Raw genomic sequence first — 23,673 nt, forward strand, 5'->3', positions numbered from 1 at the left:
TATTTGAGATGTTTTGGTTGTTGTTTAATCAGAATTGGAGTTCTAATTTAATATCCGTGTAATAAAGATTTGCGTTAGAGAATTATACATATTATTAAGGTAAAATTTAAATTCTGATTGAATAATAATAAAGTTTGAGTAAATATCCATGAAAGTGTTACAATGACAAATAAGATTAGTTGAAAATTTTAAATTTAGTTTTTAAATATAAAAAAAATATGATAAATTAGTTTTACAAATAATTTAATAATAAATTTATTCTTAAACTTTATAATTTAAGGTTAAATTAATTATTACAAAATATAATTTATTTTCAAGTTGATATTTGAACATTATAATTTAAACCAAATAATCTCTCAAATTTACAAATTTAAGAATGTATATCTATCACACTTTTTTTTATCCTTACCTTTTATCCCGCTAGTTAACATTGTTGAACTCGGTGATTAGACTACCGTTTTTTACATTACAGGGTACAGCAGGAAAATACCAGAAAGGGTTTGAAGCTGGGACAAAATCCGAGTTACTCACAACCGAGCTCAAGGTAATATCACTAACCTTCACTACTTTGGTGGTTCATATTTAAGACCTTTTCTTCAATTTGAATTTCAACCGAAAGCTATCTAACCAATAAGCTTGGTCGCTTTAACCCCATCAACATGTTGAATACCCTTCTCTGCAAATGCATCACTTTCGCAGCAACATCACGTTACCCTCTTTTCCACCACTACCCATTACCATTTTCTCTGCGTTTCTACACCACAACCACTTCAAATTCACGCTCCTTTGCGGTATCCTACCTCATCCACAATTTTGGGTTCTCCCCTGAATCTGCTTCCAAAGTTTCTGAAAACCACAAAATTTATTTCCGTACCCCGGAAAAGCCTGAGTCAGTAATCAGGTTCTTCAGAGACCACGGTTTTTCTGACTCCCAAATAAACAATATGGTTAGAAGGGTACCTAGGCTGATTTCCTGCAACCCTTGCAAAAGGGTATTGCCCAAGTTTGAATTTTTACTCTCGAAAGGTGTTTCTAGCTCTGAAATTGTTGACCTAATTAGTAAGTACCCTTTAATGTTGACTCGAAGCCTGAAGAATTTTATAGTGCCAACCTACGAATTGGTATATAGATTCTTGCAATCTGATAAGAACACTGTTGCTTGTATGTTTGCTAATTCATCTGTCTTTGGTAGCGGCTATCTTGTGGCACACAACGTCAGTGTGATGCTTAAGAATGGATTGAGTGAATCAAACATTGCAAGATTGCTTCGGTACCGTAGTAAGGCGGTGTTCCGTGCAACGGATATTCTTAAAGTGGTGAGGGAAGTAAAGGATTTGGGATTTGATCCTTCAAAAGTTGCTTTTGTTATGGCATTGCTAGCCATAAAACGTTACGATCAAAACTTGTGGAAGGAGAAAGTTGACGTCTTCAAGAAATGGGGTTGGTCTGATGAAACCTTTCTTGAAGCATTTAGGAGGCACCCTCACTGTATGTTGACATCCACTGACAAAATAAATATAGTGATGAATTTTTGGGTCAATCAGATGGGGTGGGATGCTTTAGCCCTTGTCAAAGGTCCAAAGATTTTCGGGTTGAGTATGGAGAAAACAATCATTCCAAGAGCCTCAATAGTGCAGTTGCTTCTTGAGAAAGGTTTGCGAAAAAGGAGTGCAAGCATAACTTGCCCCATTATGATACCTGAAAAGAGGTTCCTGAACAGGTTTATAAAATGTTTTAAGGAGGAGTCTTCTGATCTGTTAAAGTTGTATGCGGAAAAGCTGAATCTTGCGTATTCCAGGGAGAAGTCTGGAATGTTGTGCACCAAATAAGTAACTTCTTAATCAATTTTCATATAGTTTCAATGTCTTGTTCCTTCTTCAGTTTAAGTACTTGTTCAATATAGACTACAACTGGAGCTAGTATAGCTAACTGGTTTCATTTGCAAATTTGGTCCACTCTAGTTATTGTTTTCATTATTTGTTTTTTTTCACTATTGCGATGTTTATCAGTCTTTTTGCCAGCAAATAGCAACACTAGCAAAAGTTCAAATCGTCTTGTCTTGCATGTGTGATCATGAAATAATTGTGATAGATTTGTTTCTCTCACATTAGGTTGCTGGACTTGTAATGGTTTTAAATTGCAGTTTTAGTTGTGATTATGATTTCTTTGCAATTGCCAAAATAATGAAAAGTTATGAGCAAATGCAGCCACAAAGGCTGTTATGTAGACCTTCAATCCTCAATATTGTGGCGTTAATAATACCATAATCAGGTCATATACACTGCACTTAATTTTTTCACATATTGGCAAGTTACTCATTATTTTTACCCTTTGGTTAAACTGATTTGGATAATGTGTAGTTAGGTTTAAATAGCAGAGGTATTTATTTATTTTAATTAACTGCCATTTAGTCCTTGTTCTTCAGTTTTTTTCTTTTCTCGAGTGCATGATAACTAAGCAATAAGAATTTCTTGAACAGTTTGTTCCCACGTACTTTTTGAGGAAATATTTTACTTAATTGTTTCTGGGTATTGTGTATTTCCGTTATGCTTTTACATGTTGACACTGAACACTAAAATGAAGCATTCTTACCTTAAGGCTCATGCTTCTGCTTCGTTGAAGCAATATGGTGAAGAAAACTTGGGCCCTTCTATGCCAGAAAATAATTCAGGGTATGCAAATATGATGTGAGAACTGCTTTTCATTAGAAAGGATATGGAAACGTAAAGAAAATAAGAATTTACATGTTAATTCTGATTTAAGGCAAAAAGATTTATAATTATTTAAACTACCTTGATTGAGTCATTTGATTCATTGAACACTCGAGTCTTTTTTATTTTTGTCTTACTGTTCTGAAAAATATCACTCAGTATAAACTCATTGCATGTTTACATTATTTCATGAGTAAGGCATGTGCTTTATTAGAATGGTTAGTCATCCTTCTTCAAAATACCTTTCCTTTTGTTATACACATTGTTTTAAAGGAACTTCTATCTCTTAAAGATTTGTGGTAGTTTCTTTTTAGTGTTCATCGATATTCAATCATGTTTAACATTTTTGTTGCCCTCTTGAGCCACTAAGGCTTACTATTAATATCTTATTCGCCTCGTTAGTGTACTTTCTCTTTTCTTTCTAGCAATATATTCTCCTCTTGAAAAAGAAAGACATTCCCTTTGGCAGACTGCGTGGCAGATTTCACATGTTCCAGATCAAATTTTCACTCATGTATGTGGCAAGAAGTGTGTTCTTATTGTGGACGGGGTAGCCATTCGCTGACTTTGTGCAGAAAGAGTATGAGACATCACCTATTTCCATTGAAGTTTGAAAGATAGCTGATTGTTATGTCAACTAATCTAGGGCAACTGGTATAGCATTATTATGGAATGCTGGGTAGGTATATGCAAATAGAAGGGACATATTAGGGTGTGTTTATTAACCCCTTTGGAGCCTTGTAAACAGAAGTTCCTGCTTTCCAAAGCAGCAAATGTAGAAGGAATGCGGCAGATGGATTGGTGTTCAATTGAACCCAATTGAGTTCCAAACACACACTTAGTCTTAGGGGCTTTCCTGTTTTAGCATTCCTTTGTTATCTGATGTTTGATTGAAGTGTAAAAAGCAATATGTTAAGAACCATCCCTCGTAAGCTAATAGTTGCAGAAGCTGTAGCCTTTAAGCCAAAAACCTTGTGGGTATGAACTTTGATGCCTATCTTTGGACGGGGTGGTCCAGAGATACCATTCTTGAAGCATTGATTAAGCAAGCCATAGTGAATGTTCTTATTGAGAGATAAAATTAATGCTGTGGCGATATTTTGCTTGAATTGTTTTGTTGGAATTCTTCTGCTCATGTCAAAGGATTGGATGCCATGTTTCCTCGATTCATATTTTATATTTGAAGAAATAAAATGGAACAAGGAAAGGTGTATTTACTTTTCATTTTATTTAATTTAAAATACATTGTGATTTTAACTTACTACCTCGAAGTATCTTTTTTTTTTTCTTGTAAAGAAGTTAATAGCAGTGCTGATTTATGAGCTGAGAGTGGTTCTTATAGCATTCAAAGGCTTTGGGTAGCTGTCTTGTTGGGTCTTTGGATGATGATAGAAATATATTTTTTTACCACACTCTTTCTAACACTTTTTATTATTGGTTAAAATTTATTAAAAATTATAAAATGTTGAGGGAGATTTATTAAGTAAATGGGATCTTCAAGATTTTGTGATTTTAATAAATTTCAATCTAACTGATAGGGAATGGATTAGAGAATATGTTCCTAAGACTGGTTCTCATAACATTCAAAGGATAGTAGTTTATCTTCAATCAAATTATAATTGATGATTTATGTTTGGCCTTGGGGACTTTGGGTGATTGGTGAGACTTTTTTCCTCTTCTTTTTCCACGAGATATCTTTATTGAAATTTAGAATTAAAAGCTTCTCTATACGTCAAGAGCATCACATATACATTTTGTTAAATAAAAAAAAAAAGAGCATCATATATACTTTCTATTTTGTTTTTTAGTTTTTGTTTTAAACTCTGGCTAAGTGAATGATGCTGTATATAAATAATTAAGAAAGGATTAGATCCGGAAGTTTTGCGGTGCTTCATTTATCAAAAAGTCTGGTAGTATCTAATATTTGTAGCTTCTTCACACTTACTGTTGATTCTTTTTAGATAAAGGAGGTTACTTTTGTGAAAAATTGACTGACACATGTCTCTCATGAATAAGTTGTAAATGAGTTAAGTTATTCCTGAATTAGTTGAATTTAACTCATTAAATGATCAAGCTTGTTTGTTTAATTAAATAAATAAATTTAAGCTTCAGATTGAATTCGATTATTTAAATAAATCAAACTCAAAGTTTAACATTAATAACTCATGAATTACTCGTTTATATATAAAAAGAAAATTAAAGTTACATAGAATCTACAAAATATATATATATAACAAAAATTACATAAATTTTACAATATCTTAGTGCATGTTTAATACATTTTCATTTGAAGCTCAGTATATATTATTAAAATATGTTTTTTACAGAATTATTAATAAAATAATTTATTAAATACTGCATTAATAAAGTTAAAAAAATAATTAAGTTTTAAATGAACTAAACAAGTCTAGTTCAAGCTTTAGTTTTTTTTTTTTAACAAGTCCAACTTCTAATTAGACTGATTTAAATAAAGGTAAAATTATACTTTTAGTCTTCCACTTTAGGTCCAATTTCGTATTTGGTCCTTCGATAATTTAATTCACTAATTAAATCCTTTATTTTGTAAAAAAATATAATGTTGATCCCCTGTCACAATTGAAAGTTGACCATTAAACAGTAACGTTGATTGTCACATGTCTGCCGCATGTCAATAGGCAGTGCTTAATCACCTTCACTTCAACAAAAATTTTCCCTCCTTGCCCTTCTACTTCCTCGTCTCCCTTTCTCCTTCTCCCTCACCCTCTTCTTCTCCCTCTTCTCACGCTCATCCTTTGTACACGCCAAGAGCCGCCACAACCACCACTTTGTGAGCCTCTTCCCTCCCGTTTTCACCTACGAAGACTTAGCCCTCTACACCAACAACTTCGATTCCAAGCATAAAATTGATGACGACTTTGGCTCGGTCTACCTAGCAAATCAAAACCACACCCTCCTTCCTCGCTCCATCCATTCACCCCTCCCAACCACCTTCAATAGAGGCTAATCCAATCACTAATCACCAACCACCACCTCCATTTTTCTCTTTCCCCAAACAAAGCACAAAACAAAAACTTTAGCCTCCAAAATTTTAAAACCAGAGGCCATCGATGGCTGACGTTGCTTCGAAACCAATAGCCTCATCAGCCCCTACAAGAAGGAAATGTACGACGTCGATTACGCCCTCCTCGAACCCGCCACCCAGAGCTTGGCTTCCTTGGGTTGGGCCTGGGCCTGGGCCTGGGCCGGAGATGATCCAATTCTTGGCGTGAAGATGATTCTACGAGAAGGAAATGAGTAGCAGTAGGATGGAGTAGTTCTGGAGAGGGAGGATGACGGAAGTGTTGTAATCAAGCTAGAACACAACATCGTACCTATTGAAACCATGGCTGATTTTGGGTTTTCAGGGTTTTGAAAGAGTAACTGTTTAATAATTTTCAAAATAAATTAAAGATAATTAATTAGGGTTAGGGACACTTAAAAAATATTTATTTTTACATGTTTATCAGACGTTGACATGTGATAATCAACGTCACTGTCTACCGTCAACGTCCAATTGTGACGTTGGGGGCCAACATTGCACTTTTTTACAAAATAAAGGACTCAATTCGTGAATTAAATTACCGGGGAATCAAATGCGAAATTGAATCTAAAATGGGAGATCAAAAGGGTAATTTTGCCTTAAATAAATGAGTTAACTTTGAATCATCCATTTTTTTCACAAGTCAAACTTAAATTTAGATTATATTTAACAAAATTAGTTGAAAACTTAGTTGGAAGTTGAAAAACTAGTTGGTAGTTGGAAGATAAAAAAACTAACTTATTAATTCATAAATATTGAATAAAATTAGTTGTTGGAATAACTGAAAAATGTAAAATAACATGAAAATAATAAAATCATGATTTATTTTTAAAAAGATAATAAAAAAATTTAATAAATGTATTGGAGATAAAAATAGAATAAAATATAAAAAGTTAGAACTAAAAGCTAACATTTTTAAAAATGTTATTTCAAATGTTTCAAAAAATATTAAAAATTATTTAAAAAAATTATTTATCAAACAATAAAATAAACATTTCAATAAAAAAATTAAAATCTAATTAAAATATCTTATCCAATATAGCTTATAACTAATCAGCTTTACTCAACTTATTTATACCCCTGCTCACACAAGCATTCAAATTGGTCTATGCTATACAGGACAATACTGAAATCTCCTAATTGGATCAATGGGGGGTCTACTTGCAAAAATCCCGACATTTAACTCAGAATATATCAAAGGAATAAGGTAATTAGGAAAAAGTCATACATAGCATGCGAGGTCCATTGTTTTTGTAGGCCTTTTCAGATATTGATTTGATAATATCAATTGAATAACATAATTATCTTTCATACGATAAAATACCTATAAGTCTTTGCTACATTCTAAGTGGTGAATGGTGATAGTGACAAGCTACTTCAGTTAAGTGCACTGCCGCAAGGTTATAGCATTGTTACAAGTTGGTGGCAGAGAGAAGAGGATGTTCTTTAAATGAAGATTGGTGAGAAATGAAATTGACTACTGTGAACCAATGTTAGGAATTAAGTCCACTCATAGTTATCGTAATCAAAGATTGATTTTTTTTTTAAAATTCGAAAACCAAAATTGATTGGTTCTACCAATTTCAAATTGTAATATGAAAAACCAAATTTATTAATAGTACTAATTTCAATGAATAACTGATTCTTATTCTTTAATTTTTTTTTAACGTCTTACACTCTTACTCATTAGATAAACCTTTAAATTTATCATCGATTTAATTATTTATTTGGTCCTATAGATATAATAATTTTTTATTTTAACCCCAGAATATTTTCTTTTAATTCTTATAGACACTATTTTTAATTTCTTCTAATTTTCTTCATGAAGACTAACAGGGACTAAAATGATGTGTATAGAAACTAAAATTATGTATTTTTAAGTATAAGGATTAAAAAAGAAATTTTTTTATAACTACAAAGAAGAAACGAATAATTAAATCTTAATCTTCCAAATTCATCTTTGAGATTGTAGGGTTAGCTACTTTAGTTTCTAAGATTCAATTTATTTTGAAGTTAAAAAAGATTTTTTTTTTTTCATGAATCCTTAGTTTTAGAAAAAAGTCATTTTGCTTTATTTTATAATTTAATTAGAATATATTAAGTGTCATCTAATCATAGATTAACATACTATATGATAAGATTGATATATTTTGTAATAATTATTTTAAATTTAAATTTTTTATTTGCAAATATTAAAATAATTATACTATGTAAAAATTAAATTCTTATTTTCTCATTATAGTTTTTTCATTTAAAACAAAAAAAACTAACTGATGATGTTTTGTAGAGTAAAAAGAAAAACTAAGGATGATTTTTAAAAAACTTAATTATTAATTTAGTCTTTAATCATTTTAAAATAATTAGTTCCTTTATTTTCAAACGCTTCCTCTTACATTTTTAAAAAATGCATCAATCCACTCGTCAGCTCCATTAAGTTGATTCATGAAGTTGTCTTACGTGACACTAAGGGCTATTATCACCAACCATCCACCACGCACAACACAACCCTCTCATCTTCCACTTCCGCAACATATCACCCCCTCCTAACTCCTTGGCTTCCAATCACATGAATGACTAATGCTAGGTGCACCTAGCATTTTTTAAAATGTCAAAATTGTTTGTGTGCTTTCTTTGTATTTGTGTTGGGTGTGCGTAAGGGTAGTCCATAAATCGTACAGATCAAGTTGATCCATAAGATTGATATGGATCAAGTTGATCCGTATGTTGATATTAAGCATACGGATCAAGTTGATCCGTAAAAGACTTACAGATCGACTTAAAAAGCTTACGGATCAAGGATATTTCAGTCTTTTCCCCTTAAGTGTTGGGTGCACCAACAATAATGTTAAGTGCACTTAACATCAGCCCCCACAAATCCTCTGTGCTCAACATCTTCCAATGGGCCTAAAGCCTATACTAATTACTGGGCCCACCCCTTCATCTTGGCAATTACTTCGTGCACCCAACAAATTATGTAAAGTGACAAAAATACCATTTACTTAAAATTTAAAAAAGCTTTCCTCTCCCTCTCCCTCTCCCTTTATGTATGTTGCGCGTTCCTCCTCTCTCTTCTTCTTCTCCGCCATTGTATTTATTTAATTACTTAAATTTGTTTTTTTAAGTTGGTTTTTAATAATTAATTAATTCAATAAAAAATTAATTTATTATTTTTGTTTAATCAATTTAATTATATTTGATATTTGAAATAGTTATTTGTAAAATATTTAAATATCATTGATTCCAAATTTGTATAAGTATATATTGTACATATTAGTTTGACAAGAAAATTTATAGTTGTAAATGACAAAAAAAATTTATTGATATAGTGATATAAATATTTTTATACTAATAGTAATAAATATTTATATAAATAGTATTTTAAAGTGTAAAAAATACTCATTTATTGGAAATTAAAAAATTTGTAGTAAGATTTTTATCATATATTTAAGTTTACTAGAATTAGTGATGTGCAGTCGAACGATGACATTAATTGTTATGATTTTTTCAATGTGCAGATTATGGTTAGAACCAGAGGATTGGGTTGGGCTTTAAGCAAGATTATAAGAAGAACCTTAGGGAGAAAAGTTAGTGGTGATGCGGATGAAGTCCCTCAACGACGAAGGCCCACAGCATCTGGACGTAGGCAACGGGAAGCTGCACCTATTGCTGAGGATGTTGCGCATGTGGATCCTGTAGTTGACGAGGTCCATGAATAACCTAAAGAGGTAATTGATGATGATGTAGTTGTTGATGCACAGGGTTTTCCAGGTAGACCCCATGATACATCAGTTTTGATGGACTATGATCATCATGTGACAATCATAGTTTGGAATGGAGAGATATTTATATTTTTAAATAAATTATATTTTCATAACTATATCTTATTCTAGTTGAAATGAATTAAATTTTTATTTTCAGGAACGTCTTGAGTTGAAGTTGTCCTCCCATTGAAAGAAGGTAGAGAAATTTGGAGGCCTGCTCCAAAGATTGAAGGTTTAGTGGCTGCCACGAGATTAAGTCCTCTGATCGCTTGTTCCTTGGACACTGGTGACAGGGGACTTATATATACTTTTGCGGAGAGGTGGCATAAGGAAACTAGTAGTTTCCCTCTTCCTGTAGGTGAGGTCATTATCAGCTTGGATGATGTGGTGCCCATTACAGGCGTCTTTCATAGCTTTGAGGCTCTTCATGTGGACGAAGTCGTGGACCTGTTAGTTGACTTGGTTGAAGTTAGTTTAAAAGAAGCAAGAGCTGAAACATTGCAATGTCATGGGTCATATGTTTGGTTTTCCTAGCTGTGAGACATTTATCGTAGCAAATGTGACGCACCATAGTGGACTATAGCAGGTCAAACATATCTTTTGCATCTGATAGGTTACACACTCTTTGTTAACAAGAGTGTCACACACGTGCATGTGGTATTCTTCGATGCATTTCGTGACCTCAGTCAGACTGGAAGTTACGCATGAGAAGCTACTGCACTAGTTCATATGTATGAGAATTTGAATGATGTGTCAAAGAGAAACTCCAGGAAACTTGTAGGATATATCACGGTTTATAGGTATAATTTTTAGTTTTGTAGTATTTTGGTATTGTTTTGAAATTTTTTTGTTTTTTAAATATGTATAGTGTTGGATTTACGAGCATTTTCCTACTATTGTTTCTTCTATTGCTGTTGAAGATTATCATGAAAGGAAATCATATGCTTGTCGTTGGAAGTCTAGGAAGGTGTTACCAATGTCAACATATCATAAGTGGTTGGATAAATTGACGTTTGATGCTATGTGTTGGATTTCTTATGGTGATCATCGCACATTCAGAGAGTTTGAAGTAATCTTTTTATTTTTTGAACATATCAGATGGGGTCCACCTATTGTCAAATACCGACCAAAGAGGGTTGTGCGACAGTTTGGGTATATGCAAACCATTCCTCCTCACCCTGGTGCTCCGTCTCTATGTATACAGGATATTAATGCTAGATGAATTTAGTTTTCTGAATACCTTGCACTAGTGGGTCAGATATGTGTTACGCCTGCACAGTATGCAACAAACTACATGGAGTGATTCTATATGATATCTCATCCCTTCATGAGTCCGACACAACTTAGGGATCCTCCAAGATATTCACCCGTGGTGCACGATGAAACATTTGTTGAACTAGATCCTCCTCAGCAATCGATTGTCGCAACGGCTACGACAAAACCACATGTAGATGAACCTGCTGATGTAGACCAACCTCGACATGTACTGGAATAATATATTTTGAATTGTCATTGTTACTTATTTTATGTGTCACGCATTAAGTGCTTACTTTTTTCGTTATTGTTAATGTCGTAGGAGGCTTGCCAAGCAATAGCAGAAAGGATGGGACGCTTGATCAACCTGAGGGTAGTCACTGAAGGAACATAAACATACACTATGATCGAGAAATGCTTAAGGATCACCAAATGTGTGATTGCGCAACAGAATGTATATGTTCGATCGAGACGAAGGTAGCGTATAAAAGACGCATGAAGACTATTAGGATTTTTTTAGATTTTATATCAATTACGTATGCAATATAACTGAACAATGTTTATTATTTAATATTATTTGATAAGCTTTTTATTTATTTTCATTTATGTGGTATGTGAATATTAAATTAATGACCTATTTAGTCGAGTAACCCTAAACCCTAATTAGTCACGTAACCATAAATACTAATTAGCCACATAACCCTAATCCCTAATTAGTCAAGTAAGACAAAATCATAATTAGTCAAGTAACACTAAACCCTCATTAGTCAAGTAACCCTAAACCCCCATTAGTCAAATAACTCTGTCATAAAAACACTAAAACATAAATAATTATATAATGTTTGATGTTTTTTTTCTAATTTTATTTTTTGCACAGTCAATACTTAAGTCAAATAAATAAATATACAAACGTCCAATGAAACACACTTAATTATCATATTACATGACAACCCCATAAAGTGACTAAATGTTCAATCTTCCCCTAAATCAACAAAGTCTATTTTCAACCTCGTTAAATTTGTATACTGTTGCATTCTACTAATATATGATGTAGGTCACTGCTTTGCTTGATAATGACAATTTGTAGATCATAACAAAACTACTTGCGGTAAGGGACAACGATCTTTTAGAAATACCTGTTATATAGGGACATACACATTCAAATTATCATAACACATTTTATTACATAAACCCTACACAAACAGGATGATCATGCTTTTACATGAACAAAATGATTGTCATACACATGACTGATACATATAATGAGATGTACAAAACAATCTCTTGGGGGTTGACTTCTAAGAAGAAAAAACGTCATGCTTTGTTAGAGAGAAAAAAAAATAAGGATGACATTATACCTTGATGTAATCACATATCCCATGTGAGTTATATTTATCCACTTATCCATGGTAATCTGCATGTAACAATTATAATTACATTTATTTAAAGCAAAATTAATCCATCAAAATGTAACAAAAAACTTATATATCATGAATAATCCATCAACAAATAACACTTTAAAAACCAAATTTAAAATAAAACGACTAAAATAAATTAAAAGTCTAAATTATTTTAAAATAAATATCACTTTTAAACTTTAAAAACTAAAATTTTCGAATGAATCATGAAACTATACCTATTTAAAAGTATTTTAATTAATAATACTAATTATATTTAATTAAACAATAAAGCAAATTTAAAGAAAATTTTAAAAAAATTAACTTACGGATTATCAATCTATATGGTACTTACAGATTGCCAATTTATAAGTTATATAAAATCTACGGATTATCAATTTGTAAATTGTATATAACTTACGAATTATCAATCTGTAATTTTTACGCGAAAAAAATAGATCAAAGTTGCAGACCTTACCTCCACCGTTAATGGCCACACCAACCACCACCACAACCATCACTTGCTAGTAACTAAAGAGGACACAATAATGAATGAACACCTCTCACGATAACCTCTCACGAGAATGAAGGTGAAGGCAAAGAAAAAAAAATCACGTGGAGAATGAAAGTGAAAAAGAAGAAGTTATAAGGGAGGAGTAATTTTAGAATTTTCAAAAGTTGTTGGGTGCACAAGAAATTTTCTTGGTGCACAAAGCAACTCCCCTTCATCTTCCACAAATTTTAGGAGTATTCACTTGTTTTAGTTCTATGTGATTCAACCTAACCTAATTCTTAAAATCTAATTATAAATAGGTTGAATGAAAAATTCTATTTCTTAAATCCATCTCAACACATACAATATAATTAAATTTATTATTATATAATTAATTATTAAATACAAGATACTTGAATTTTTATCTCACATAATTTATTAAATGATTCATTTTAAGTTAAGTTAGTATTTTGATCTTTTAATTTATTATTTAGGTTCAATTAAATTTTTTTGGGTTCAATTTGATTTTTAATTTTTTAAATCGATTCAATTTGATCCTTTAGTTTAACTTATAATAAATCTCATTTTGTGACGGTTCAAAACCTTCAATAATTTTAAATTGTCATTATATATATATATATATATTTTAAAAATTAAAAAAATTAAATTGAACAAAAAGAACTAAGAAATAAATTAAATAAATTTTAAAAATTAAAATACGAAATTAAACCCAAAAAATTAAATGACCAAAGCCTAAATAATAAATTAGAAAAGCAAGATGCTAATTTAACCTTAAAGGTAAGCCCCCTCCACCGTATGTTTGAACACGCTGATGTTTGAATCATAGAATTCTTCTTTGAACACCGTTCTGATGTTTCGTTCCCAACGCTTCAAACCCCTTCTCTATCTGAAGGGACTCACAACACCACCATCACTTCAAACCCCGAAACCCAATTCTCCTTTTCCCTCAACACTCTTTCCGAAACACATCTCACTCACTTCACAGCAACACTCATTTGCGGCTTCCTACCTCGTAAACACCTTCGGCCTCTCCCCGGAAACCGCTCTCAAGGTCTCCGAGCGCGTTCGCTTCGACACCCCTCAGAAGCCTGACTCAGTGATCGCGTTCTTCACAAGCAATGGATTCACCGTTCCCCAGATAAAAAGCATCGTCAAAAGGGTACCCGACGTGCTCAATTGCAACCCCCACAAGAGGCTCTGGCCAAAGTTCCAATTTTTACTCTCAAAAGGTGCTTCTTATCCCTCTGACATCGTTCACCTCGTGAATAGGTGCCCCAGAATCATCAATTCCAGCCTCGAGAAAAACGTGATCCCCACCTTCGAATTGGTAAAAAGGTTCCTTCAATCTGATAAGAAAACTATTGATTGTGTTTTCGCTAATAGGCATTTCCTTAATTACAACACTGCCTCTGAGAATGTGAATTTATTGCTTGATGTTGGAGTCAAGGACTCCAGCATCACCTATTTGTTCCGTAGGAGGGCTTCTATACTCTTGTCTAAGGACTTGAGGAAGAACATTGATGAAGTTAAGGAATTGGGGTTTGATCCTTCCAAGATGAGTTTTGTGATGGCCTTGCACGCCAAAATGAGTGTCCCGAAATCGAGGTGGGATGCCAAAGTTGATGCCTGCAAGAGCTGGGGATGGTCTGAGGAAATGGTTCTTGATGCCTTCAGGAAGCATCCCATCTTTATGTTAGGGTCCAAAGATAAGATTAATGAGGTGATGAGATTTTGGGTTGATCAGTTAGGTTGGGACCCTTTGGCCCTCGCCAAAATGCCGAAGATTTTTGGATATAGTTTGAAGGGAAGGATCATTCCGAGGGGTTTGGTTGTCCGATATTTGATCGGGAAAGGTTTGAGAAAGAAGAGTGCCAGCTTGTTAACCCCATTTTCTGCTTCTGAAAGGTTGTTTCTTGAAAATTATGTGATGCGTTTTAAGGAGGAAACACATCAACTATCAAAGGTTTATGTGGAAAAATGAGTTTCCAAGAAAACAGGGAGGATGGTGTAGCATCTGGCAGTTAGCAAAACGGAAGAGTACAATTTTGTAAGACTCAACCTTGTTTATGTTTTTTTCATCTTATTTTAGTAGTTTTGTAACTTTGTTAATCCTGTCACAGTTGCAACTGATTTAACTGAGTTGATTCATTTTGATGGGTTGGAACTCTTGTTGATTATTGTAGTCTCCAATTCGCATTGCAGTTGTCATGTAATCAACAACTGTGCTTTATAAATGACTGAAACACTAGCATGGATTCTTTAATATCCAATGCTTATTTGTAACCTTGCTCACACTTGAATCCTGCTGTTGTTGTCTTGTTGCCTGGGTAAGAAATATATATTTTGTATTTTGTTGGTGAATATATATTTTGCATTTGTAACCTAGCTGACATGGGCATGCTATTGTTGTTCCCTTCGTAAGCATATGAGTTCACTGTTCTTTAGTTATTAGTTCTAGTAAATCTCAATTTTTATGTTTGGCTTATCATTTGAAATATTTAAGGTTTTTTTTTTTTTGTCATAAAGCTTAGATGTAAAGGAGAGATAGATGAAGATACAAATCAAAGTTCCTTAATCATTGTGGAATTTAGAAAAAATCAAGGTCCATGTTTCATTTATTCATTGCTGCTGGAAGTTCAATTGAAGACAAAGTTTGAGTGAATGAACAGTTGTTTCTCAGATGTTTAGCTGGGAATATATTAAGTGATAGCTTCTGGTTACAGCATTATACATTAGGTAGAACTATTCACTTTTGTAGTTTGACGAGGAACACAAATGAATATTTAAGTGTTGCATTATGATAGATGCATCAAACGATAAGAATTTACTTTTTAACTTTATATGGTTGAGATGTTGAGTTGAGTTATAATTTAAGCTTTTAGATGTAGGAGCTCATAAACTGAGTTATATGCCAGGGTTAATTCTAGCTTTATTTTCTGAATTCTAAAAATTTATTTAAATATTGATGGAAAGTGGTAATGCATATTTTTGTTATAGTAGAGGTGTAGCTTTGGGGTGAGCCATGGTGCAACGACAAACTTTTGCCTCGTGACTTGGTGTTCAAGATTCTAGTTGTAGCAATAGCCCCTTTGCTTATGGGATTATGGTTTCATACATTTTACTCCTTCCATTCCCTCACAACAGTAGGAGTTTGGTGCAATAGGTCATCATTTACAACGAATGTGCAAACATGAGTAGGAACTAGGGATAAGCCAGTGGGAAATTGAACGCCTTGTCTTAGAGATCAAGACCGATGCCATGATCATAAGATTTTTGTCTTGTGAAAAGTTTGTGAATCTTTTTATGAGGATTTTTTTCATCAATGTAACCTGTTTGAGGAAACAATGTATGAATGTGAATCTAAAAGAGGCATGGAACTGGGAGACCATCGGCTTGTATTGTTCATAAACATTTTCATTGTTTGATAAAAATTTGGTTAGTAACTTCACCCTTATCAAGTAGTTTCTTCATTCCTTCCAAATTATCAGTTATTTGACTGTTTTGGGTTGTCCTATTGTATGATTCTTTTGTAGATGGTTGGTAGGTAATGGGACTTCAATTCAGCTACTCGTACTAATTTGTGGGGCTCAAAACTGCTAAACTTATGGCTTGCTTTCATTAGTGTAACTGCGTATCTGTTGTCTGAAATGGCATTTGTTTGAATTAATGGAAATGGATAGAATGGAAGGAAAATGGGAAAATGGAATGAAATAAAATTTGAGGCTATCTATGATTTTGAATTTTTTAATGTATGGTGGAAATAGAAGGGAGCCTGATGTAATTTATTCCATCCAATACTTTTATTTTTCTACCTTCAGTTTTTGGAATTGCAATTATAGGGAGATGAAACCATGTTGATTGTTTACTAATTTCATTGTTGTTCCATTCACTTTCCAAATAATTGAATCAATCTTTTACCCATAGAAATATCTATACATATGGAAATTTCATTTCATTCGACTCATGATTAGATATTCAAATATACTTATGCTTTCTAATTCTATGATTAAAGAAATATAAAGAAAATTGGGGTCAATCTACGCGAGAAAAGGATCTGTGTGCAGATAAGTTGGAACTAGTGAGATTCCTTGGAAATACATATGGAAAAAAGGGAAAATGAGAGGATTGGATGATTTTTATAATGTGTAAATGTTATAAACTATATAATCAATCCTGGGTTGGTTGATTTTGTACAGTTTGTGAACTGTATGTGTTTACTACTTCCAAGTTACATCATAACCTCTCGAGTTTTGCGTAGTTTCATGTTATGCCTTAGCTGTGCACACTGCACCGATAAGCATAATGGCATCGTACATGAAGTTTACTTCGACTAAATATGCTCAAATTAATATTTAAGCATGTATTTTAGGCAATAAGATTCTGTCATTTGAATAAGTTTTCTTTCTAGAACCAAATTTGTTAAGATCCAAGCCCATCCAAAATACTTGCTAACACAACAATATCGTGTCAGATAAAAAGACACTGAAATAATCACGAGAAAAATCTCGTGCATGTTATTTGAAGGTTCGAATCCAATTTAATGCGAACAACCCGAACAAAATAGGAACTATCGATTTTTCAGTAACCATTCTAACTAATTCCGCATGGCTAAGTACCGGGATGCTTTGTTCAGTCCTAAAGAAATTGGCAGGATCAACCCTGGTCTTTATTTGAACCAACGTTTTGAAGTTATCATGGAAGTATGAACTCCATAAGAACTCCCTTCAAAGTAGCCATAAACATTGTGGTGGTTGATGCCCAAATCCAAGTCCTTGTAACACATGAAAGCTTGTCTTAGGTTCTGAGAGACAAAAGGAGTCATGTACTTATGAAGATCTCTTACCAAGTTTATGTAGTATTCTGCTACCTCTTGTCCTGTCTCATACCTATCTGCTTTGTATTGGATCATCCACAGGTTCCCGGCTCTATGAGGGAAAGCAGTTTCTGTTGATGGATTCTCAGCCATTCTTCCACCATAAGGGTTGAAATACATTACTGCTTTCTCTAATTCAATCATCTTCTTCCAAATCCCTCCCAACCCTCCTTGGGTATTGGTCTCTTCACATAGTCAGATTTCCTTTTCAAGTACTTGAGAGACCAAGGTTGTCTCTCTAACAAAATCTCAACTGGGGTTGCAATGTCCATGTTGTACCAAAATAGCACGGATTGAAGCCAGCTTGTTTCGATGCATTCAGATTGCTTCAACCCCAATTAAGGAAACCTCTCCTCCATGACAGAAACAAGAGTTTTGGAGTCGCTGAGGAAGAGAGCTATGAAGGTAGCCCTCACTGTCTTTATGATCTTCTGTTGGAGATAATTCTGTTCGAGACATTGTTGATCACTAAATATGGACACTTCTTCAAATTTAAGTCTTGATTCATCACGTTGCTAGAGACTATTAACCCCTTTTGTTGGTCTCAACTCTGTTGTCTTTGTAGCAATTCACGTAGTGTTCACCACCTCCAAGATTAGCCTAATGAAAAGGTCATTGTTAATGCTAGGTGCAACATGTTACCCATTATAAACTATGTTGGTGGCATCTTGCTCCAAGGTCCTCTCAACTTGGAAAACAGTGGCTCTCTCGGGAACTCGAACTAGCTTTATTTTGTAGACAAGGACCACACCAAAGCTACCTCCACCACCACCTCTAATGGCCCAAAAGAGATCTTCACCCATAGAACTTCTATTTAGCAATCTACCTTGAACATCCACTACTTGTGCATCAACAACATTATCCACTGAAGTGCCATATTTTCTCATGAGATTGCCATAGCCACCACCACTAATGCGACCTCCCACCCCAACAGTGGGACCAATCCCTGCAGGGAAACCATGAACTTCACTCTTCTCAGCAATTCTGTAATAAACTTCACCAAGAGTTGCACCAGCTTCGACCCAAGCAGTCTCGGTGTCCATGTTGACCTCAATGGATCGAAGATTGAACATGTCAAGGAGGAAGAATGGTTGTGCAGCCACATAAGACACCCCTTCATAGCCATGTCCTCCACTGCGGATTTTCATCAACAAGTCGTGTCTTTTAGCACAAATAACGGATGCTTGCACGTGCGAAACGTGAAATGCAGTGACTATAAGGAATGGCTTTTGGGTTGTGGAGGTGTTGAAACGAAGGTTTCTGATGTAGGCTTGGAAGATTGAAGAGAATGAGGAACTGTTCGGTGTGAAAATTGCTTCAACTAATGGGTGAGAGGGCTCATAATGGTTCAAAGGGAATCATGAAAAGTGTTGTTAGCTGAATTTTCAGTAAAGGCTAAGGAAATGAGAGAAAGAAGCAAAACAATTGGAAACAGCAATAGCAGTATTCTAGAAGAAGGGACTCCCATTTTCAGTTTGTGCTGTATTTTTTTTTTTGTATCTTTTTAGGGTTGAGCACTTAAGAAAATGGAAAGTTAGAAGTTAGAACTTAGGACTAACCAGGGAAATGAAAATGGTGCACTTTAGAAGAAGGGTTGATTGGGGCAGAACGGCAAAAACACAAAATAGGGGCACTTTTACATTTTATTTACCAAATAAGGGTTGTTTTGCAATTATTTACCTGGGGGTCTGTTTTTTTATTACAAAGAGCCTCCCAGACAGGTGCTTCCGCTGAACACGCGACACATGGCACCGACGCGGCACACGAGGGGGCAGCAGGTAGCGCCCTTGACGTGGGCGCGTCTGCTAGCGCCTTAGGACTGGGCACGACTGGAAGCGCCCCTGCTGCAGGCGCGACTGCAGGCGCCTAGGGACCAGGCTCGTCCCTCTCCCCCACCCCCTCCAGCCCGTTAAAGGGCACCTGGTCCCCGCCCCCCCCCCCCCCACCCCACTCCCTCCTTCTCCCCCAAGCTCCCCGAGGCTTGTCCCCCCCCCCTCCCAGCACTCCATTTTTGTTTCCCTTCCCCCTGCGCTAGCAGTAGCGCCTGTAGCAGGGGCACCAGACCCCTGGACGCTACCAGACGCGTCCGCGTCAGGGGCGCTACCTACTGCGCCACGTGTCGCGTGCTCAGCGGAAACGCCTGTTTGGGGGGCTCTTTGTAATAAAAAAAAAAGACCCCCCTGGTAAATAATTGCAGAACAGTCCCTATTTGATAAATAAAATGTAAAAGTGACCCTTTTTGATGTTTTTGCCAGGACAGAACACAAGAAAATGGAAAGTTAGAACTACTAACTATGGTGTTACAAACCTTACCATAAACAGAGTTACAAACCGTAGATGTTGGAAGCTATTGTTGGCCAAAAGGTTTTCACATTGATACTTTCGATCCTGTTACAATTGTATTACAACTGGCTCATGTAAAAATTGGAACCAATGAAACTTCCTTATAAAATAAAATAACTTGATCCCCTTATCATTTTTTTTTCTATATTTTCTTAGTACGAATCTATATAATTTTTTTTTCTTAGTGCGAATGTCGGAATTTTCACTTTCAAAATTAAAAAATTAAATTCAGAATGAATGTAATTGATTTTGAAATGAGTGAGTTTCTATAAAAAAAAAATTAAATAAGTGAGGTCTTTTGTTTTTCTGTTTAATAAAATGGATTTTAGATTTGGAATTCATAATTTTTTTAAAGAATTCATAAAATTTTTAAAGCATACTTGTATTATATTTTAAAAAATGATTTTATTTTTTTAAAAAAGTAATTTTCTAAACTCTTTGTTTTATTATACTACTATTACTTATGAATTATTTTTTTAATATTGTTTATCCCAAAATAAATATTTTCATTATTAACTTTTTCATAACTAGTTTTATAAAAAAAAAAATCAGACATACTAAAATAAAGTGTCATCAGGGTTTTCTTTAGTTAATTAAATTTTGTATAAGAAAAGGAATTTAAATGATTTTATAGTTAAAATAGATAAAAAATATTAAAATTTAAAGACTTTTTCTCTGAGAATTTTATTATGTATTTAGTTTTAAAAATAGATAAAAATATATATTAAAATTTCATATACTATTAGTTCAAAAATAATAATTAAAAATGTCAAATTTCATAGTAAAAAAAAGGACAAGATGTTTTTAAATTATACCACCACAGAATAAAGTATAACTTTTTTAAGAGAAGGATAAAGTATAACTTATCCTTTATAATAATATATATTTTATAATTAGAAATTCGATGGAAAATATAATAAAGTGGATGGCTAATTTTATACTATAGATTAACAGAAAAAATGTTTTAAATTTTAAAATAAAATTATAATTTTTTTTCAGACTTTATTTATTTTCGATTGAATTCAAAATTAGTTGGAATTTTTTTTAATAAATCGAAGAATCAAGTAAAAAAAATCAAATCATAAGATAAAACGGTCACAAGCCATGTCATATAAATGGGCCTATAAGTGAATGTATTAGGTTGAACGGCCCAGGAGGCCCATATAAACAAAAACCCTAGCGAGAACGCCTTTATAAACACCACAAGCGAGAGTCATTGCTGTCTCTGTGATCCTCCGTTTCTGCGTCTCGTTGCACGATACCTCTTTGTTTTCCTTTTTCTTTTCTTTTTGTTTTGTTTTCTGATACATTCAAGTTTTTGGTGAAAAGCAAGTTCAGCTTCTTGATTGGATCTTGATGCCTCTACGGTTCAGTCAATCGTTTTTTTCAAACTTGCAATATCAGTTTTTGCAGTGTCACTCGTCTGAATTTGAAATTTTCGTGATCTTTCAGGCCCTTTATCACTGCAACATTTTTTATTTTCTTTTGGTATTTTAGTGAATATGGTTTAAGCAAACGCACTCTGTCCCGAAATCGTGTTTGGCACGAATGTTTTGAGGCAATTTCTTCGTTTGCGATATTGACGGAGTTCCTTCCTCTTGTGGAGGTTCCGTTCCAGCAAACTCGCCCGTAAGATCTATATTTCGCTCCTGATCTTAAATTTTGGGTGCATTTGTTGGGCTACAATTTTGAATTATCTCTTTCTTGAATGTTTGAGAATGTTCGATTTCGTTGAGACGCTTGAATATTGATTTGGATCCTGGAAATTTGTCGTTGCGAATGTAATTTATAGATGTATGGATTGAGAATGGTAAGCTTAATTTAGGTTTAAAATTTTAAGAAAAATCTTATCAAAATACCTACTACATTTAAAAACAAATCTTATCAAAATATGCTGTAATCTTAGGGCTGTTAAAAATATGTAAATAAAGATTTTAAGCATATATTTTCAAAATTTTGTCAAAAAATATGCTTAGAGATGAAAGCTGGAATTCTAGTGAAAAGAGACTCTTGTAAAATCAAAATATCAACGACGGAACGGTTAGTATGCTTCATTCTTTGTTATTTTGGAAGGTTATACCGGCAGGATTCGAACCCAGTCATTGTGTAAGTTAATATGCATTAGTTGAACTTAACCTAAATCATAATTCAAAAGAAGGAAATAGGAAGTATATATGGAAGATTAATTTAAGATACAAAATTGTGAAACAATCTTTCAAATGTATTGGGAAGATTGAGACTTGAAAATGGGAGGGAGATTTCTTGAGCCTTATGACCTTAATTGAAACTGAAAAATCGGAGGATGTGCTTGAGATTTAATGGCCAAATGTGAAATTAGATATGTGATAATTGGGGCTTGATATGAAATGTAGCTTTGATGATTTCTGTGTTCTTTTTGTAAAATTGAAATGCATTGTTTGGGTCTTGATGATGCTATCTGTGATTGCAATTTGATGATGCTGGAACTTTGAGAACCTTGAATGCAACTGAAAGATGAATGTTTTGATAACTTTTGGAAAATCGATTAAGAACCTATCAAAGTGTGAGGTGACTTGACTAAAGTGTGAGGAAACGAAGGCAAATGCAGTCTCTTAAGGATCGAAAAAGCAACAATCACATTACAGTAGCATGGGCTTCAGCTTGAATATTGAAAAAAGGATGCATGTGTGTTGTCTCATTTTGGTGATATGGCAGTTCAAGTGAGATTATTATACAGTTGCCCTGGCAAAAGACCTATTTTTCCCTTCACTGTAAAAGAAATTTTTATGAGATTTAAACACAACATGGATCACTTAGACTTTGATCATAATTTTTTTGAAAGAAATTCAGAATATGACTGAAGGCTAAAACCTGCTTTTGATGTCATTTTCTGGCTTTGGAGTACTTGCTGTATTCTATTTTATCAAAAATGATCTCGTCCCAGTAAATAGGTGCACTGTTTAGACAATACTTATTTTCGTCAGCAACCATATAGTGAAAATCAATCATGCTAACAGGGCAGGGATAGTATTTTTTTTCTCAACTATCTCAAGGTGGAATGGACCTCAATGAGTTATACTCTTGGCGAGAAATGTTCTTTCCTATTAAACAAATGAATATTATACCTTCTATATCAAGTTGCTTCAATGAAAATATGAAATGGAGCAGAGAAAAAGAATCCAGTAAGTTGTAACATCTCAACATATTCTCATGAGGCCTCATCTTTTGTTAGAGAATCATAAGTTTTGAAACTTTATTTCACCAGTGTACTTGAGGAGCTTATGGATATGGTCATGAATGTTGGGGCAGGTTATAGAGTTTCTGATACAACTGAGAGTATGGTTTCAATAAAGAGAACTTCCACAATCAAGTGAATGGAGTTGCATCAACTAATGTGTTTGATGTATGTACAAGATGCTACCAGATGAGAATTACAATCCAAGAGCTATTTGCGATACTTATAGTTACATAAAAAACTGAAGCATGTTTCTTGAAGAAAAAAACGGAGGAAGTAATTCCTAAGATTCCAAGACTTTGCAGCAACAAGTGCTTATTGAGTAATCATATTCACTGACATTGAGCAATATAGATACAAACATTCTGTTCATGTTAGAGTTGTGAAGCCAATAATGCAAGTAGGCAAAAATGGTGCAACCATATGATTTCGTCGGTATAGATCATATTTTTTGTGATGAAATGTGAGGTTAAAGGTTTTGAATGCAAGCCACTTGTTGTACAAAGTCTTGTAGTAAATGCAAGATTGGAGCATCTGTAAATAGGAAA

The 23,673-nt window shown here is 33.8% G+C and overlaps 2 protein-coding genes and 1 pseudogene across 7 annotated transcripts; 2 read left to right on the forward strand and 1 right to left on the reverse strand.

Moving 5' to 3' along the window:
• Window positions 1-424: 424 nt before the first annotated feature.
• On the forward strand, window positions 425-3,820 carry LOC114386726. Of its 2 annotated transcripts, none has more exons than XR_003661156.1 (2): window positions 425-2,672; window positions 3,181-3,820. XR_003661156.1 is itself a non-coding variant. In XM_028346764.1 (2 exons), exon 1 carries the CDS (start codon window positions 660-662, stop codon window positions 1,827-1,829), a length of 1,170 nt encoding a protein of 389 aa, XP_028202565.1. In that variant the 5' UTR covers window positions 425-659; the 3' UTR covers window positions 3,181-3,820. The 2 variants fall into 2 exon arrangements, 1 of the variants encoding a protein (XP_028202565.1); XM_028346764.1 differs by having other exon boundaries at window positions 425-1,829.
• Window positions 3,821-13,476: 9,656 nt separating this feature from the next.
• On the forward strand, window positions 13,477-16,143 carry LOC114386373. Of its 5 annotated transcripts, none has more exons than XR_003661063.1 (2): window positions 13,477-14,742; window positions 15,693-16,143. XR_003661063.1 is itself a non-coding variant. In XM_028346375.1 (2 exons), the coding sequence occupies exons 1-2, from the start codon at window positions 13,546-13,548 to the stop codon at window positions 14,674-14,676; spliced, it is 1,011 nt and encodes a 336-aa protein (XP_028202176.1). In that variant the 5' UTR covers window positions 13,477-13,545; the 3' UTR covers window positions 14,677-15,058. The 5 variants fall into 5 exon arrangements, 1 of the variants encoding a protein (XP_028202176.1); XR_003661064.1 differs by having other exon boundaries at window positions 15,696-16,143; XR_003661062.1 differs by lacking the exon at window positions 15,693-16,143 and adding an exon at window positions 15,222-15,535.
• Window positions 16,144-16,923: 780 nt separating this feature from the next.
• On the reverse strand, window positions 16,924-19,036 carry LOC114385838 (annotated as a pseudogene).
• Window positions 19,037-23,673: the final 4,637 nt, after the last annotated feature.

This window comes from Glycine soja, chromosome 15 (genome assembly GCF_004193775.1).
Source record: "Glycine soja cultivar W05 chromosome 15, ASM419377v2, whole genome shotgun sequence".
In the NCBI taxonomy this organism is placed as follows: Eukaryota; Viridiplantae; Streptophyta; class Magnoliopsida; order Fabales; family Fabaceae; genus Glycine; species Glycine soja.